The following is a 16,597-nucleotide window of genomic DNA, read 5'->3' as shown; positions in this document are numbered from 1 at the left end:
TTGTTCTGTGGGTTACAGTATGTCCTCAACAAAATTATGGTATGTTTCCATATGTGCAAGACAGATCGAAAGAGGGATAAATAGAGAGAGGGAGGAGAGAGATGCATAGATATAGAAGGAGAGAATGAAAGAAATAGAGACAGATAAACCATGAGATGTATACCATCTCTGACAGACCATGGAGTCGTTGACAAGTTTCACACTGCACTGTCAACAGCCTTGCTATGTTTGTTGCATCCTGTCCAACTTACTCCAATCAAGAACAATCTACATAATACTTTCCAAAGCAGCGCACAGCCTGGGAAATGATACTCATAAAATGTTGCTTTTCAAATGAGATCCTTCATGTCTTCCACGCTGTGTGACACTAGGGCATCGATTCCATCTACCAAGAGAATGCACTCATGTTCTGTATATTAAAAAGCAATAACTTTATTGCAAATGACAAATACGCAGTAGGGTGGCCATTAAAAAAGCAGAGTTCTCCTGGTCATACACAACTTCCTTCCTCCTCACTCCACACCTGAAGAAGTTGCTTCAGTTTTATACTTCCTGTTGTCTTCTCTCTTCGAAAAATGAGGACATTATTTTGGTTTTGAAACAGTATGCATGTTTAAGCAATTTTATTTCCAGTAGTAGAGTTACTGTGTCATGCTGTCACACATTTACATTACATTTATGCATTTAGCAGAATCTTTTATCCAAAGCGACTTCCAAGAGAGAGCTTTACAAAAGAGCATAGGTCACTGATCATAACAACGAGGTAGTCCCAAACATTGCAAGCAGCCAAAACATGAAGCATACATTGTGAAAAAACTAAACAAGTGCCAAAGGAAAGACCCACTGTGTGATGAGCTGCTCCCGCTGAGTATGTGTGACTGAAGGATGGCAGGAGACGTTACAAGGTTCGGGGCTTTAAAGCACCCACTCTGTTTCTCCGTCCCATCCAGGCCAACGCTTTCCCTCCCGTGGGACGAGGAGTGCTTTGAATTGTATTTTTAGGTTGGAAAACGCTCATTGGCTTTTCCCTAGGTGAGAGGCCCAGCCCATCTGATCCCATCAAACAGCCTGCTCATCTCCCTGTGTCTCAACCCAGCTGTTTAATGCATGCTCTCTCTCCATCTCTCTCTCTCTCTGCGGTGGAAAAAGGGAATTATGATCATGATGGTATTGACATCCTCATGCATATCTAGGCCTACTTTCCTTTCCATTCGATAATGTTTTTGTGTTTGTATTTTATCATTCGTTTTTTGAAGCATTTTGAATCACCAACACTAGTAAACACGTAGTTTATAAAGGACATGAAAGATTGTTATTTCCTGTAATGCAAATCGTCAGTTAAAATAGGTAATGTTTCAAATCAAATGTTTCGTTTAGGTCCTTGTCCTTTCAACGTAGCCTACTAAGAAGCTTTGAGGTTTGTTAAAGGAAAGAACTTTGGTGCTTTCTATTTTGAATATAATTTTCAACAATAGTTTATAAATGTCGTTTTTGACAAAAGAAAATATGAAAAGCCAATCTCCCACAACGTCGGTATCATGTGCCGTCTACCTAGTGGAGCTTTAGGACCCAGTAATAAGTGTAGTCAGGATATCCCCGTGGACTCGGTGGGGAGAGGACGCATGCGCTCACTTTACTATCAGCATATCCCGATCTCTACAGCAGTCGGAGTGGGATGAATTTTAACTCAACACACGACAACATTGTACCTGCTTAAAGGAGACGTTATCGAACTGAAACCAGCAACCAAGTCGCTGGAATAGTATTAAGAAATCGCAAACGTATGAATTTTGAGAGAATATTTTTTTTCCCAAAGTGGCTTCAAAAAAGAAACTCCGAAAACATAATAAGTGGGGACTGCAGGCGTTTGTAGGATTCTGTCAACCGTATTTAAGATCGATATAAGAGGATTAAACGGCTAAGATGTTCTGATTATCAGAAAAATAGTAGCTTCCAATTAACGCCAGCTGGTGAGCAGTTCCTTTGAAGTCGTTCGTCGGACAAGAATGGCTTGATTGTTTTTGTATGATGGGGAAAAAATGACAGCAGCACTCATGCTTCAGGCAAAGAAAAGGAAAGTTTGCTGCTTTTAAATAGAATAGGGCCTATATCATTTTGTGAGATACTTTGCCTTCATACTTGTCGGAGAGACCACCTGTATTTTTGTTGGATTTTATTCACAATGTCCAAAGTGATACAAAAGAAGAATCACTGGACCACCAAAGTTAACGAGTGCGCGGTCTGTAAAGATGCTCGCGGTGACTTGAATGTGCCATTGCTTGGTGGCGCGGAGAATGGAGAGTTTGCTTATATCGGGCAAGTTAATGAGGATATAGTGGTTTACCAAAATGGAAAACTGTCGGAAGGGGAGTTATTACTCGAAGTAGAAAACCTTTCGATATCTGGATTGCCTCTATACGACGTGCAGACAGTAATAAAGAACTGCAAAGGTCCCGTCAGATTGAAAACAGTCAGACAAGGTAAGTCGCAACGGCGCCACTTCTGTGTACGTTTGTCAGCTATTTGAGTGAGACTATGATAAGTTTGAACTTATATGTTTACATTTACATCCTGGTTTGTATTATTCATTTCATAAGCACTCTCAACACCATTTTTTTTTTCATGATCATTTATGAATTAATTAATTAATAGTTTGACCGAGCAGGCTTCGATCTTTTACCCACAAGGCACTTATTGACTGACGTCTTCTACAGCTCTTGGACTACAATAGTAGCTCACAATTTGACTATTCCTACTCAACTTGAGTCAGCGTGGGTACGGTTTGACGCTGAAGTACAGTGACAGGCCACCCTCTGGGAGCGTGCCAACAGAGATGCTCAGAACCTCCCAGGACCAGCTTTATTCCTTCATGACAGATTTCATAACTTTTTACTCAGGAATAGGAGCGAATTAAACGAAGCACACACCGGCATGTAGCCTATGTATCGGTATGTTTGGAACCAACTTGACCCACGGCTCTTTTAGTTAACATCTTTTTTTGCTGCTCAGCTCCTATCCTTATCTAGCAGGCTTCCAGCCTACAACAAAGTATCTACACATGGTTTCGGTTCCTGTATTATTCACACTGTGGCCTTTATTGTCTGCTCCCCCTTACTGTAGGTGTAACTCAAGACAATATCAGGAAATTCAGCCAATCAACTCCTGCTTACTTTCGAACACACCATTTCCAGGTCCTGTCTGGGGGGATACCATGGCGATTAGATCACATGACAAAATTCAATTTCTGATCATTCATACAGTCTGGGATTATTTGCTCCCTAATCAGTCTTAATTGGTAAAATATGTTTGGCAACAAATGCCATCTATAAAGTTTATATGGCTTAATTGTACCCAAAGGGCCTGTCATTTTCACACAGTTTAATTAACCCAAATGTAGCCAAAATAACAGCAGTCCTATACAGTTACTCTACACTTTTATTTAGTCCTTGAATCAGAAAGGAGACTGAAACTACTGATAGTAAAGTTTGTTCAGGGTTGAACACTGGGGAAACACACACACCTACTGTATACACACACACAAACACACACACCGTACACTCAGTCTGTGTGACTGCCACTGTGCTGCCTTGCACGTTTCTATTTACTGTCAGAACCTCTGGGAAAATCATTAACTACACTGTCATTTCCTCACACATTCCCACAGTCCCTGCTTATTTGAAGGAACCATTATTGTATCCCTACATCTCTCTCTCCTTTTCTCTGTCTTTCATTGATTGGTATTTAGTTGTACATTTTTTATTGAAAGGCTTGAGCTACAGAATCACAACTGAATCACAACTATGCTAGACGGGTCTACCCAACTGAACGGGTTCACATTTGACACATAACTGACACCGGCATGCTACTGAGGTATTTGTTATTTACAGAGACTTTACCAATGAGAGAGGATTGGTGGAAGTTAAGTCTCTGTTTGTACTGGGATCCATGGCCTACTGGACATGGGGACAGGCAACAGAATCGTGAAATCAGGCATGGAGCACTGGGGTGAAAGGTCAGGTCAGGGCAGGTCACGCTTGAGGTATTTGGTGTCTGGGTCACGTCAGAACGCTGTCTGAAGGTTCTTAATCCCTGGCCTAGTCCCAGTAACACAGGCTTCCACTGGCCTACTCAGACTGAGAATCCTTCATTCGTGTGAAGGAGAGGAGAGGCAAAATCACTCATTTAAAGGGCTCAGCTTTTTCAGCTACATGGTGACGTGGGGCTTGCGTGATGAACTGTGCAAGCTCAGCAGATTTGAACTGTGTTGTAAATTCTATGGGTAGAAAATTGACTCTTTTTCTGGTGTGGTGTGAGTAAGGAGCTGGTGCTCTGGTTCAGATTTATTGAAGTGGATTAACTGTAGGTGGTACAGAGGGAATGTCTCCGGTTTGCTTTGCATGTGGAAGCGTTTATTTCCTCTTCCTCTGCGTGACCCCCCTCCCCTACCCCACCCCACCCTCCCCCACCTTTGTACCAGAGAGATAGAAAGTGTGCAAAAGAAAGAAGTAAAGCAGCATGTCTCCATGCAATATTTACTTGAAGTTGCTTTTGTGTGTGCTTGTAAGTGTGTGTGTGTGTGTGTCTGTCTATCCACCAATGAGAACAAAGTAACGAATGACCCATGATATGTAGTGCTTTAAGAAGTGACCTGCTCTCTAAATCCTCCTCAGACTGTTGTTACTCCTGTCCTGGGATCGTTAGTTTTCCACTTGAGGAGCCTCTAATGTATTCACTTGTGTTGAGAATGAATGCAAATGTGTTCCTCTTGGCTCTTGTTACCACACACTCTCTCCGACAGAATAAGAGGAGCTCCTACTGCCTGACTACAGTAATGGAAGGTACCAGAGTAATGGAAGTGTAAAGTGCTGAGGTGCCCCAGGTTCTACTGGTCTCTGACAAATACTGCAAGGTTTGAAATAAACATATATTTTTTGGTTCACTTGGTAGCATCGTTGCTCCCAACTTTAAAAAGTTAAGAGCACCAGCAAAGATTTAGGAGCACCCACCCATATGAACATTTTCATACTGTCTTTTCAGCTCATCAGATTTTGAGCGTGAGTTAGCCCCCTGTCAGGTGACAACGGAGTGATGGACGGCAAAAATCTGCATTTAAATTAAGACCGTAAAGATTAAGTTGAACTGGTTAATGGAACTTTGGATAGAACGGTGGACCGGTCACTGTATCAGCTCACAGCAGGCACGTACTGTGTAGTAGGCTAATTAACAAGCGTTTTGTAAGGAAATTTAAACGGGTCGCACCATAACGATTATGTGCATTGGCACAAATACTCCCAAATATATTTTGAAGTTGCACAGATTTCAACAATTTCAAGCCATGTACTGACATGCTTGAAATTGTGACATGCCATGGGACTGGAGCACCAATGAAAATGTTCAAAAGCCAACTGATCAAGTAAAAGATGCAATAATGTCTATGCAGGCTTCTGTTAACGTTTCTGTGGTGACTGTGGTCATTTACATCCCCCTGAATGAAGCTTCGCCTCCTGATTTTGCGTATTCACACATCCCTCGTGTTTCAAAGAAAGGTGGTGGTGTTGCTATGTTATATAAAGCTAGCTTCAACCTCAGCCTAAAATCTGTCAATACCTTTAAATCATTTGAGATAATTTGTATGAAACCACCAACTACTTTAAAAAGGACTAATTCTACTACTGTTGCCCCCCCTCCTTCGTTTTGTATAGTTACTCTATACCGGCCCCCTGGCCCATACTCCCTCTTCCTTGAGGAATTTGCTGATTTTAGTGCTGATCTTGTGACATACACTGACAATATCTTAATTATGGGTGATTTTAACATTCATGTCGATGACCCAAAAGATCCTCTAAGTAAGGCCTTTACTGCTCTTATGGATTCCACAGGTCTCACTCAGGTGGTTTCTAAACCTACCCATCTTCACTCGCATACATTGGATTTAGTTCTCACGCGGGGAATCAAGATTAGTGATGTCATTGTTCATACCCACAATCCTATATTATCAGACCACTGCCTGGTAACCTTTAAAATGGATCTCTGCCAGAGCCTTGGAGGCACCCAGAATATTTCTATTAGCCGCTGCTTAACCCCAAATACAGCTCTGGAACTGGCTAGTATTCTACCCGCTGCACTAGAAGCACTTGATGTCCCGAATAAATCATTAAATGCTAAAACAAGGGATCTGAATTTGGTTCTTCAGCAATCCCTAGATTCTGTTGCTCCACTCAAACCAAGGAAAAGAATAGACAAGAAACTGGCTCCATGGTATTCAGAGGAAACCCGCACTCTCAAGAGGTCCACTAGAAAATTAGAGCGTAAGTGGCGTACCACTAAATTGGAGGTTTTCCGCCTGGCCTGGAAGGACAGCCAAATAGAGTACAAGCAAGTCCTCATCAGGTCCAGATCAGAATATTTCTCTAAGTTGATTAGTAAGAACAAACACAACACTAAGTTCCTATTTGATACTGTTGCAAAACTCACTAAGAAAAGTACACTCTGTGTTAGTTCAGATCTCTCTCCCAATGATTTCTTAGATTTCTTTGACCAAAAAATCTATGCAATAAGGGACAAACTACAGACTTGTCCTGGAGGAGTGGCCATCAACACTGATTTTCCCTCTGTACCCAGCATTCTGCATGTTGAGACTCTCACTCACTTTAACCCTATTTCTATGGAAGCATTCATCAAGCTGATAGATTCCTCGAAACCCACTAGCTGCCTTCTCGATCCCCTCCCTGCCAAACTTTGTAGGGAACTTCTCCATATTATTGGACCGCCCATGCTTAGTATTATTAATGAATCTCTTGTAACTGGACAAGTCCCTGACGATTTCAAACAAGCTATTATCAAGCCCCTTCTTAAAAAACCAAACCTGGATCCAGGTTGTCTTAGCAATTACAGGCCCATTTCAAATTTGCCATCTCTCTCCAAAATTTTGGAAAAAGCTGTGGCAAAACAGCTCACTGAGCACCTCTCCTCAAATCAGCTCTATGAACCTCTCCAGTCTGGATTTCGTCTTCACCACAGCACTGAAACTGCATTAGCCAAGGTAGTCAATGATCTATTATTAGCCTCTGACGCGGGCTTTAGCTCTGTCCTTGTTCTTCTAGACCTAAGTGCAGCTTTTGACACTGTAGATCATGAGATTCTCCTGGAACGTATGGAGAACTATGTTGGGATTTCTGGTACTTCACTTCAGTGGTTCAGATCGTATCTATCTGATAGATCACAATATGTCCACTATGATGGTTGCTCATCCAGGAGCTCCATTGTAAAATACGGAGTACCACAGGGTTCAGTTTTAGGCCCTCTGTTATTTTCACTCTATATGTTGCCTTTAGGAAACATAATTAGAAGTTTTGGGGTAGATTTTCACTGCTATGCAGATGATACTCAGCTATACATGTCTATAAAGCCGGGAGAATTTCCACATGCTATGGAAACCTGTGTTTCCGGGTTGAAAACTTGGATGACTGCAAATTTCCTTCTTCTTAATTCGGATAAAACCGAGGTTCAAATTTTTGGTCCGAAAAAACACCGAAATAATTTATCCCATCTAACCTTAGACTTAGACGGCGTCAAAGTATCTCAAAGCCAGCTGGTAAAAAATCTGGGAGTCACAATGGACCCAGACCTTTCATTTGAGTACCATATTAAGCAAATCACCAGAACAGCATTTTTCCATCTACGTAATATTGCCAAAATACGAAAATTCCTCTCAAAGGATGATGCTGAAAAACTAATACATGCTTTTGTTACGTCCCGATTGGACTACTGCAATGTGTTGTTCTCTGGCCTCCCAATTACCTACCTAAAAAACTTACAGCGGGTGCAAAATGCTGCTGCTAGACTATTGACTAAAACTAGAAAGTTTGATCATATAACATCGACTCTTATCTCTTTACACTGGCTCCCTATCCAAGCCAGAGCTGATTTCAAAGTTCTACTACTAACTTACAAATCTCTGCATGGATTGGCACCACTGTACCTCTCCGGTCTCCTTGCACCCTATTGCCCCGCAAGGTCTCTAAGATCTCAAAATGCCGGCTATCTGGTAATACCCAAAGTTAAGAAAAAAACTGCTGGAGGTAGGGCGTTCTCATATAGAGCACCTCTTCTTTGGAACAAATTACCCATCTCAATTAAGGAAGCTGATACTGTCTCGACATTTAAAACTAGATTAAAAACGTTCTTGTTTAGTCAATTCTATGATTGTTAAAGGGAAGTATGTGTGTACTTTCTATGTAAACCTGGGATGTGTGCTTGCCTATGTGTGTATCACATGTAACTTTTAAATTTTAATTATAGCTTATGTTCACATTGCCCAGCTAGATGTTACAAATAAAGTAAACCTGTTACTGTATATTGTTAGTATTATTATTATTATAGTTCCGTTGCTGTATATTGTTACTGTTATAGTTTTTATTACTAGTTGGAGACAACGGGGGACTGGCTGTTTTCATCCTTATTCGTATAAGTATAACCTACTTTAGAGTTCTTTCCCCTGGAACAGATTTCATGTTCCAACTGAGGGGGGCTGTCGTTGTTTTGGTGTGTGGGGCTGCATCAAATACCCTTTTTGCTCTGTTAAATTGCTGCACTAGTCCACACTTGACCGGTGGGGATCTCATTCTATTTTGACTGTAACTGTTAGCTGCTCCTGGCATTCTCTAATCCCTGCTCTCCTCTCTGTCCCCCCCCCACACATTCCCTGTGGTGTGGGGGGTTTGAGCTGTCAGGACCTGCTTGGTCGTCGGTCTGCCAACGCTGAACCAGGTCGTCACCCGGAATCCAGTCTCCATGACGGCCAACAGCGAGTTTCCCGGTCCCATCCAACGTCTATAAAGCCGAACAATGGATTTTGGTGTTTCAAAACCCATTGACACTGTATGACTATGTTTAGCTTGTGTTCTGCTCCTCTCTCTTGCCAACCGTCTCTGGAGGAGGGGATCCCTCTCTGAATTGCTCCTCCCAAGGTTTCTTCCATTTTTTCTCCCGGTGGGAGTTTTTCTGGGAGTTTTTCCTTGTCTTCCTTGAGGGTTTAGGTTGGTTGAGGGGCAGTTCTATGGGCGCATGTGAAGCCCTCTGTGACATGCTTGCGTGTAAAAAGGGCTATACAAATAAATTTGATTTGATTTGATTTGATTTAGGTAGGGGAGGACGGGTTCTTGGTCTTGGCCCTCAATGCAGGCCTGGACTGAACACCAGGTGCCCTAAACTATCCGTACTCCGTCTAGTTAGAGCCTAGCAACCATGAGAAGTCCTGTCGGTCATGTCCAGTCCCTCAGACCGCTCCCTACCAACACACCACAACATCCAGCTCCTCCAGGCTCATCCCTCTCTCCAGTCCCCAGTCTCTTTTGAATGTCACGAAACCTTGAGATATTTCCCTGAGCTTAAACTCGTCTTCTTACTTTCGTTCCCAGAAGCATCTACGGCCCATACAAAGTGATGGCTGATATGACAAATCTTTCTCACTAGGCCTCTGCTTATTCCCACCCTATCACTGCTGCTGTCTCGTTAGCATAATCCCACAGCTGTGAGGTACAGTGAGTTAGTGTCACAAGTTAGCAGCATCAGAGTGGATGCCACACTGAGCAGAGAGGGACATGAGGAGTTGGCTTCCTAGGTCTCTTCTCATACTTGCTGTCCATGAACACTCTGTTTGGCAGCTCGATCAAACCAGTCTCTTGACACGGAACATCTTGCGTCAAAATATCCCGGTGTTTTTGGGTCTGTGAAGAGAGAGTTGGCCCAGCCATCCATTAGGACAACAGCACAGTTGTTGACTGAGTTGGCTGACTGTGGACAGCTGTGCTCCTGTGAAGCAGGAGGGTGTTCATGTGCATGCCTGGAGAGAAGGAGCATGACGCAGACTGACGTGGCAATGTCGTCCTTCAGCTTGGCCGGTGTTTACCCCGATGACACTCTTCCCCTCGTGGCCACAGCACCACCAGGAAGGACTGGTGCAAGCAGACAGCAGTGTCAGGATGTGCCTTTGTAGGACGGAATGCATTCTGGAATGTTCCAGGGTCAGGGATTGTTAAGTGTTTTTTTTTTTTTTTTCCTCTCTACCTTCATCCAGAGCATTCTCTAGAGTCTGCAGTAGTTTTCATAGAATCTGTAATGTCCATTGGCTGTGATCAAGTAATCAGTGCGTTGAAAATGTGCTTGTTTTTACTTGTGTCCAGGAAATCCATGTGTTTGTGTTATTATTCAGTCCTCTTGAGAGTCTGTTTGTTTTCAACAATTTTTTTTTTCTTTACCTTTAATTACGTTCGGGCCAGAGCTCTGGGGTCTGATTACACAAATCTCATTAACGCAAAGCCCCTTCCACACACACACACACACACGCACGCGCACACATACTATATTCATACACGTGCTCACACACAGAATTTCCCGCCTCAAAGATGCTGACGCGCGCATGCACACACACACACAGACTTAGGGGTATCTGTGGGATTTGAGGAAGGGCCAGTCTTGACTAAGAGGATCAGACAGCACACGCACTCCTGTGTTTTGGTTCGTAAAGCCACCAGTGGGGAGGCATGGCTCAGACCAGTCAGAAGAGTCAAACAGTCTCATGCTGTCCTGTTCTCTCTTCTTCTCTGTTCCTTGCCTCTTAGCGTCTCTCCATTTGTTCATCTATTCCCCGTTCCCCATAATCTCTTCATGCAGTCTCTTTGGTTTGCTTAGTGCCATGATGAGAGCCGGTTTTTAAATGTCTTTGTGAACTGGCTTCAGTGTTGCCACTTGGCTCTGCTTCTTGTTGTGTCCCTATGAAAGGACTCCTCCATAACGGTCTGGTCTGGTCATGACAGGACAGTATGTTGGTTGGGATCATAATGACAGTTTTATATACTATAAAGACGTTGTAATTTCTTTTGACAGGGAGAAAATGACTTCTTCCCCCAGCCCCTAAAACAAAAGAAGAAACAGATGTAATCAGAACATATGTTAGTGTTTACACAGGAACAGTGGAGATCCAAATGACAAACAGCATCTCTTTTGTCATCGGTGTCTATCCAGACAGTATTCTATTAATCAACCCGCTTACGTGATCAGGCATTAGCACACTTTCCAAGCCAATTTGTAATTTAGTCTACAACAAAATGTCAGTCTTTATTCATCACAGTTATTCATTCAGGGCTCATTGGCAGTCACTTCCAATTACCTAGAGACACACACAGTGTGGGTGTGTGTGTGTGTTTGTGTTGTTTGATAGCTCAACTCTAGATCTCCCATCTGGTCATCTTAGGCACTGTGATTCAGACCAGTGCTATGGTTTTGTTGATTGAGAAAGCATGTGGTAATTGGCTTGAAACTGTTGATGCGCCCGACGACTAAGAGCTGAATTGTACGTCTGATTACTACTCTTACAGAAGCTACATAGGTGAGCCAGACAATTTGTCCTTCCAGCTAGAAGAACCGCAGTCCACAGCGCCTCATGGGACTCAGTGTAGAGCTGGCCTTGTGGACCTCCAGTTCCATATCCCTGTAACAGGTCTGTGAGGTTGTCTAGGCTTGCCCTTCTCCAGTCATGTATTCCTGTGGGCCCGTAACGCCTTTATCAACACCCTCTAAATGTCTGAGCCCTTGACTGTCTCTGCCAGTGCCTGACACCTTCACATACTCATACTGTTGACCTGGAAACCAAGTGGGAAAAACCCGTCGCTACGGATACCATGGTTGAGCACAGGCCATCAGAGCAATGTTCTCTTTTCACCATCGTCATTAGCACAAATGATGGCAGGGTCACATCGCCTACTTTTCAGATGTCATTACCTGTTTAGAAACACTTGTCTTCATCAGTGTTTCAGCACTACATCCAACGGTATAGATTTGATATAAATTGAAATGAGTCAAGAGGAATTGGCCCAGTCTACGCCTGTCAGATAGATGAAGTTGAAATGGAAGTGCCGGTCTGTATGTGTGTGTGCTCCAGACTCCCCCCCCCTCCCATGCTTGACTGCAATGTCTATGTCATCCAGCTGATCTGATTGGCAGTGGTGTGACCGTCTGTTTCCGTAGCGACTGGTGGGTGGCGGAGACGGGGCGGAGACAGACAGGTGCTTATCCCTGTCTCCCTCGTCTTTCATCTGTGCCTCTGAAAGACTTGCGAGGTAAGCAGACCTTTTGGTGTTCTGGTCCAGAGAGAGAGAGACACAGAGAGAGAGGGAGAGAGAGAGACAGCGACAGAGAGACAGAGAGGGTGTCGCGCTAAACTTTGAGGTTTCCTCTTCTTGTACTGTCACACACAGACACACCTCACACGAGCACACTCATCCTTTCCCTGAGAATAAGTATGACAAGAAATCTGTTTTGTTTTGCTTTGCGACAGCAAAAACAGCAGGTGGTAAGATCTTGTGTTGGCCAGCCCACCACTGTGTTTCTCTCTCAGGAGGTTGGTGTGCATCAGCAACAGGTTTTTACATCCACTGCTGTAAAACTGGCTTTGCCCTGTTATGTTTAGCCTCTATTGCCACAGTTGTCCCCTAGAATTTATCATAGAGAAGGTACAGTACAGCCCAAAAGCATCGGTTTACTTTTACTTCTGTGGGGGAATTTTCCAACAAAGTCCGGTATGCATATCTTCCTGGCATAGACGTTTGTTTAGACTGAGTGGGGAAGCGTTCACCGATTGTCAAACAAAATCTCTCTCTGGAATGGGATCGCTCCCCAAGCCAAAGCTATCATTGTAGAAGCACACCTACAATACTACATATTCTCTCCCTCTTTCACCATTTTCATTCTCTCTCCTAAGGAAAGATTCACCCACACTAATGCTTTTGTTAGAGATGACAGGGACCATACCTATGACATATTGCCCCAATCTGCTGAATGCATAAAGAATCACCTCCCTGATACGCTAAGCATTCATTGGTGAAAACGGGAGAGGAGATTGCTAGTACACACATACAGTCCTCCTAGTCCTCTGGCTCTACTGGGCCCTAACGCTCATAAATTAGAGAGGGAATCTAATTTCCCTCCTGGCCTCTCTGAGAGCTGCAGTCTGCTTTAAGGCGGGAGTGTGTGTGCGTGTATGTGTGGGGGTGGGGGGTTCGTTTGATTTGAATTCTTCCTGATGTAAATGGCCTGATATGGGCAGTTCCACTGAAGACTTGAGACTCCATTTTGGCTTTGGCCTAGTTGGGCGCTGACTCATCCAGACTGTGTCTGTCACACTGACTAAGCAGTAATGGCACAGGACATATGCCAGGCCTGTTTGACATGACAAATGTCTCAGGGGTTTTGGTGTCAGGATGGGGGCATCTGAGGATCTCAGGCACACACAGAACCTCAGACGAGTGCTCTGTGAGAAGCACCACAGCAGGTAAACGGTACCTCTCTCCAGGACCCATCTAGCTGCTTCTGAACCGGGTTCCTCTGAAGTGAGAGGCCCTGGGAACTAGAATAACTCCCGGGCTGTTCTGAAGTTCAGTTGAACTCTCCAGAAGTGCAGCATCAGAAACATCCTTGTTTGTCAGTCTGTGTAGTGTGCTCTGTTCTGACTCCTTAGTAGGAGCTTCTCTCATTGGGTCTGTGAAGACGAAAACCAGAGCGTGTCTTCTTTCAGTGCTCCACCACTGTTCTGTGTTTCTGGTTCCTGTCATGACTAGCTGAAACGTTGTCTGTCACTTCAGGCCCTGTAGAGCTAAGCAGGAGGTGCACTTGTCTCAGAAGAAAGAACCACATCCTCCTTGTCAGTGACAAGCTGTCTGGAGGACTGACTGTTTGAATACAAACACACCAATGAGAAGACTGACGAAAAAAACAGGCCGTCAGTCAGTCAATGAGACAAACTGTCAGTTATTTACAACGCTGACTCTGGAGGGAAGAGCAGACTGGAGGTGGTGTGCTGGAGATGTTTACAACGTCAACAAGCTGAAGGGAACTACGTAGCATGGCTGGAATCCTGCCTAGCTGGTTATGGGTGTCTTCATCCTAACGTCTCTCATAATCGAGCCTTGGTGGTTAATCAATCACACAGGGAGGGCTGGAAGAACCTAACGTTATCAAGTCACTCTACACTGTAGCCTGCAGTCGAAGGGTATTCTATTGTTATCTTATTGTAATGTTCTTACATATATGCATATGATATATTATGTATATTGTTTCCACTGAAGTCTCAACATGTCATAAACCAGAATGGAGAGACCCATATTTAGAACGGCTAGGGACACTTCTGTCATAATATCTCAGATAAAGATCACCCAACTGTCACTTTACTGTGTGTGTTTAATGCTGACGTCGTCGCACCTGTTCCCAGGGCAGAGCCAGTCTGACAGGTTAGGGTGAAACTGCAGCATACCTGGACCTTACCTGGGTTGCAGGTGAAAGGGGATTGTCCACCTGAGCCTGCAGTGCCAGTTTTCAGGAAGGAGGAGCTAACCCCGAGGCCCAGTGTTTGATGAAGCATTACACTGGAGACCTCCTCCTCTCTCTGTCCTTCTGTCCCTGTAACATCCGTTCCCCAAGGGCCCCTGCAGCCTGCGTCTTTCCAGCCCTTTCTGACCTGCCAACTGAGCTTTACATACCAAACACAAGCTTATTCAGTGCAGTCATTCAAGACTTTGAGTATCCTCTTTAGCCTTGACTTTTTTTTGGGAGCGTGGAAAGACAATGACAGGCACTGGTTCCTCCTCCCCCACCCCCATTCCTCCTGGTGTTGTGTGTGTAAACATGCCGTTCGAGGTGATTGAAGTCAGGCGGCCAGGGTAACCACAGCGACAGGCCCTAAACCCGAAGTTGTGACTGACTGCTAAATAAAACCTCCAGAACGGTATGATCTGTCTGGAATCCGGCTTTAGAGGTAAACACGAGTCCTGTTTTTGCCCCTGTCCTGTTCTGTCTTGTGGTAATAACTCTAATTGGTATATATATTCTTTATATAATACAATCTTATATAAGGGAGTATTTTCAATTTTCCCCCTCTTCCAGTGGGCTCACCATCCGCAGGAGGGGTCATGGGGGTCGGGTGCAGTGTGAGACGGGCGGCGGCCGAAGGCGGGGGCCTTGGCGGTCCGATCCTCGGCTGCAAAAGTTAGCTTTAGGGACGTGGAACGTCACCTCGCTGGCGGGAAAGGAGCCTGAGCTGGTGCGCGAGGTAGAGAGTTTCCGGCTAGATATAGTCGGCCTCGCCTCGACGCACAGCGTGGGCTCCGGAACCAGTCTCCTTGAGAGGGGCTGGACTCTCTTCCACTCTGGAGTTGCCCTTGGTGAGAGGCGTCGAGCTGGGGTGGGAATACTGGTTTCCCCTCGGTTCGGCGCCTGTACATTGGGTTTCACCCCGGTGGACGAGAGGGTAGCCTCCCTCCGCCTTCGGGTGGGGGGACGGGTCCTCACTGTCGTTTGTGCTTATGCACCAAACGGCAGCTCAGAGTACCCACCCTTTTTGGAGTCTCTGGGGGGGGTGCTGGAAAGCGCTCCTCCTGGGGATTCCCTCGTCCTCCTGGGGGACTTCAATGCTCATGTGGGCAATGACAGTGAGACCTGGAGGGGCGTGATTGGGAGGAACGGCCCCCCCGATCTGAACCCGAGTGGTGTTTTGTTGTTGGACTTCTGTGCTAGACACGGTTTGTCCATAACGAACACCATGTTCAAGCATAAGGGTGTCCATATGTGCACCTGGCACCAGGACACCCGAGGTCTCAGTTCGATGATCGACTTTGTAGTCGTGTCATCGGACTTGGGGCCGCATGTCTTGGACACTCGGGTGAGGAGAGGGGCGGAGCTGTCAACTGATCACCACCTGGTGGTGAGTTGGCTTCGATGGTGGGGGAGGACGCCGGTCAGGCCTGGCAGGCCCAAACGTAATGTGAGGGTCTGCTGGGAACGTCTGGCGGAACCCTCTGTCAGAAGGAGCTTCAACTCCCACCTCCGGGAGAGCTTCGATCATGTCTCGGGGGGGGCCGGGGACATTGAGTCCGAATGGGCCATGTTCCGGGCCTCCATTGTTGAAGCGGCTGACCGGAGCTGCGGCCGCAGGGCGGTCGGTGCATGTCGCGGCGGTAACCCTCGGACCCGGTGGTGGACTCCGGAGGTGAGGGATGCCGTCAAGCTGAAGAAGGAGGCCTATCGGACTTTATTGGCTGGTAGGACTCCAGAGGCAGCTGATGTGTACCGGCAGGCCAAGCGGAACGCGGCTTTGGCGGTCGCGGAGGCAAAAACCCGGGCATGGGAGGAGTTCGGCGAGGCCATGGAGAATGACTTCCGAACGGCTTCAAAAAGGTTCTGGACCACCATCCGGCGGCTCAGGAGGGGGAAGCAGTGCTCTGTCAACACTGTATACGGTGGGGATGGTGCGCTGCTGACCTCGACGGGGGACGTCCTGGATCGGTGGAAGGAATACTTCGAAGACCTCCTTAATTCCACCAACACGCTTTCCGACGTGGAGGCAGAGTCTGGGGACATCGGGGGGGGCCCTTCTATCTCTGGGGCTGAGGTCGCCGAGGTGGTTGAAAAGCTCCGCGGTGGCAGGGCCCCTGGGGTGGATGAGGTCCGCCCGGAGTTCCTTAAGGCTCTGGATGTTGTAGGGCTGTCTTGGTTGACACGACTCTGCAACATCGCGTGGACATCGGGGACAGTGCCTCTGGACTGG

General features: G+C 45.7%; 1 protein-coding gene across 8 annotated transcripts in view; it reads left to right on the top strand.

Annotated features, from left to right (window-relative positions):
* The first annotated feature begins 1,632 nt into the window (after positions 1 to 1,632).
* The window catches only part of magi1b (membrane associated guanylate kinase, WW and PDZ domain containing 1b), a 106,352-nt gene continuing 91,387 nt past the window's right edge, over positions 1,633 to 16,597 (top strand). For 6 of the 8 annotated variants that reach the window (XM_047024865.1, XM_047024863.1, XM_047024864.1 and 3 more), the window contains exon 1: positions 1,634 to 2,480. In XM_047024865.1, coding sequence (XP_046880821.1) covers positions 2,183 to 2,480 — 298 coding nt within the window. In that variant the 5' untranslated portion in view covers positions 1,634 to 2,182. Of the gene's footprint in view, positions 2,481 to 16,597 lie in introns of all 8 variants that reach the window. The other 2 variants (XM_047024868.1, XM_047024869.1) reach the window with 1 other exon arrangement.

Source organism: Hypomesus transpacificus, chromosome 9 (assembly GCF_021917145.1).
Source record: "Hypomesus transpacificus isolate Combined female chromosome 9, fHypTra1, whole genome shotgun sequence".
Classification (NCBI taxonomy): domain Eukaryota; kingdom Metazoa; phylum Chordata; class Actinopteri; order Osmeriformes; family Osmeridae; genus Hypomesus; species Hypomesus transpacificus.
This window is presented reverse-complemented; position numbering and strand designations above follow the sequence as displayed.